Raw genomic sequence first — 2,787 nt, 5'->3', positions numbered from 1 at the left:
CGAGGGGATCGTCAGCCTGTCCATCGAGTTCCACCCGGGCTCCAGGTACCGCTCCGGGGAGCCCCAAGCCTCTCCCAGCTCTGGGGTCGGGAAGGAATTCCTGCTCTTTTCCCAATCTGAGATCCTGGAATGCTGGAATGGTGTGGGTTGGAGGGGACCTTAAAGGTGCCACCTCATCCCACCTTCCCTGCGAGGCAGTGGCAGCTGAGAGCCCCTGCCAGGGGTGCTGGAGGGGACAGAGGAGCACCCAAACCCCTGGCCCCATCCTGAATCCCGGCCCTGTGCTCCCTGATCCCAGTGTGATCCCTGATCCATCCCAGCAGAGTGATCCCTGACCCCAGTGTGATCCCTGATCCATCCCAATGTGATCCCTGATCCATCCCAGCAGGCTGATCCCTGATCCCAGTGTGATCCCTGATCCCTGACCCCAGTGTGATCCCTGATCCATCCCAGCAGTGTGATCCCTGATCCCTGATCCCAGTCCTGTGCTCCCTGATCCCAGTGTGATCCCTGATCCATCCCAGCAGAGTGCTCCCTGATCCCAGTGTGATCCCTGATCCATCCCAGCAGAGTGATCCCTGTGTCCCTGCTGCTGGTGGTGTCCTCAGGGATGTCCCTGACACCTGGAGCAGCATTCCAGAGGGATCCAGCGGCTGCAGAGCCCTGGGAATGCCCATGGATGTGCCGGGGGTGCAGCCCTGGGTGTCCCCTCTCTGCAGCCCCTCCAGGGACGGCCCTACCAGGGCTTTTTTCCCCTTTTCCACCTTTTCCTTCCACACATTCCCTGTCCTGTGTTCTGCCCTCAGGGAGGACCAGAAAGACCCTGTGGAGAACGGGGACCTGGACAGGGACAAGGTGAGCGCCGTGGTGGCACCGTGGTGGCACCGTGGTGGCACGGAGCCCTCAGTCCCCAGCTGCCACGGGGGATCCTGGGGCATCGGGGGAACAAGGGGACACCCCAAATCCCGGGACACCCCAAACCCTGCTCGGGGAGGTGGGATCTGCCTCAGGGAGGTCCTGGGGCATGGAGGGCACAGGGGGACACCCCAAATTCCTGCTCAGCGGGGTGGGAGATGCCTCGGGGGGCGTGGGGGGCACAGGGGGACACCCCAAACCCCGGGACACCCCAAACCCGGGACACCCCAAACGCCACTCAGGGAGGTCTGAGCTGCCTCGGGTGATGTGGGGGGCACAGGGGGACACCCCAAACCCGGGATACCCCAAACCCGGGACATCCCAAACGCCATTCAGGGAGGTCGGAGCTGCCTCGGGGGGTTGTGGGGGGCACGGGGGGACACCCCAAACCCAGGACACCCCAAACCCGGAACACCCCAAACCCGGAACACCCCAAACCCAGGACACTTCCCCCCCTTCCCTTTTCCTGCCTTTTCTCTTTTCCTCCTTCCTGCATTCCCCCCCCTTTTCTCTTCCCTTTTCTCCCGTTCTTTTTTCTTCCTTTTCCGTTTTATTTTTTCCCTCTGTTTTCCCTGTTTTCCTTCCCTTCCGGTCTCTGCCCCCCCAGAGCCCCGGGCTGCGGTTCCTGCGCTGCCCCGCGGCCATGACCGTGATGCACCTGGCCAAGTTCCTGCGCAACAAGATGGATGTGCCCAGCAAGTACAAGGTCAGGGATGCCCGGGAATGCCCGGGAATGCTCAGGGGGCACCTTGGGGTGCCCGGTGCTGTCACTGCCCGCGTTTGCCGTGCTCTGCTCAGCTCGCAGGGGCCGTTTTGCCCATCCCGTGTTGCACCCCCGCCGTGCTCTGCTGCTCCCGATTATCCCAGCTCTGCCTCTCCCGAATATCCCAGCTCTGCCTCTCCCGAATATCCCTGCTCTGCCGTCCGTTTCCTGGGGCAGGATTCTTCCTTTTGCCGTGCGGGGATCCATCCTTTTCCTGGGTCTGTCTCCACCCTTTTCCCATGGCCGGCTCCCTCCTTCCTCTCCTCCAGGATCCATCCTTTTCTCGATGCAGTATCCATCTCTTCACTGGAGCGGTCTCCATCCTTTTCCCATGTCAGGATCCCTCCTTTCCCTGGATCAGTCTCCATCCTTTCCCTGGCTCTGTCTCCATCATTTCCCTGGATCAGTCTCCATCCTTTCCCTGGGTCAGTCTCCATCCTTTCCCTGGTTCTGTCTCCACCCTTTCCCTGGAGCAGGATCCACCCTTTCCCTGGGTCTGGATCCACCCCTTCCCTGGAGCAGGATCCATTCTTTCCCTGGAGCAGGATCCATTCTTTTCCCGTGGCATTATCCATCCTTTCTCTGGCTCTGTCTCTGTCTCCATCCTTTCCCTGTGGCTGAATCCACCCTTTCCCTGGAGCAGGATCCATTCTTTTCCCATGGCAGTCTCCATCCTTTTCCTGGCTCTGTCTCCACCCTTTCCCTGGAGCAGGATCCATCCTTTTCCCATGGCAGTATCCATCCTTTTCCTGGGTCTGTCTCCACCCTTTTCCCATGGCCGGCTCCCTCCTTTCCCTGCTCCAGGTGGAGGTGCTGTACGAGGACGAGCCCCTGAAGGAATATTACACCCTGATGGACATCGCCTACATCTACCCCTGGAGGAGGGTGAGGGAGAGGGAAATGGAGAAAACCGGGAATATCTGTCCTGGGAAAACCGGGAACATCTGTCCTGGGGGGAAAAAACTGGGAAAATCTGTCCTGGGGGAAAAAAACTGGGAAAACCTGAAACTGGGAAAATCTGTCCTGGGGGAGCCTTTCAGACAAGAAATCCCGGGCGGATTTTCCTGCCAGGGGCGTTTTGCTCCGGGTGGGAATTTTGGGTTTCCCGG

General features: G+C 60.1%; 1 protein-coding gene across 1 annotated transcript in view; it reads left to right on the top strand.

Moving 5' to 3' along the window:
* PCGF2 (polycomb group ring finger 2) overlaps positions 1–2,782 on the top strand; it is a gene marked incomplete at its 3' end in the record, with an annotated part of 15,112 nt that extends 12,330 nt beyond the window's left edge. Inside the window, exons 6-9 of the mRNA XM_017744309.1 lie at positions 7–45; positions 807–855; positions 1,523–1,621; positions 2,483–2,782. Coding sequence (XP_017599798.1) covers positions 7–45; positions 807–855; positions 1,523–1,621; positions 2,483–2,782 — 487 coding nt within the window. The remainder of the gene's footprint in view (positions 1–6; positions 46–806; positions 856–1,522; positions 1,622–2,482) is intronic.
* Between the last annotated feature and the right edge of the window lie 5 nt (positions 2,783–2,787).

This window comes from Corvus brachyrhynchos, unplaced genomic scaffold (assembly GCF_000691975.1).
Source record: "Corvus brachyrhynchos isolate BGI_N302 unplaced genomic scaffold, ASM69197v1 scaffold30, whole genome shotgun sequence".
In the NCBI taxonomy this organism is placed as follows: domain Eukaryota; kingdom Metazoa; phylum Chordata; class Aves; order Passeriformes; family Corvidae; genus Corvus; species Corvus brachyrhynchos.
Note: the sequence above shows the minus strand (reverse complement) of the source record. Positions and strands in the feature narration are given on the sequence as shown.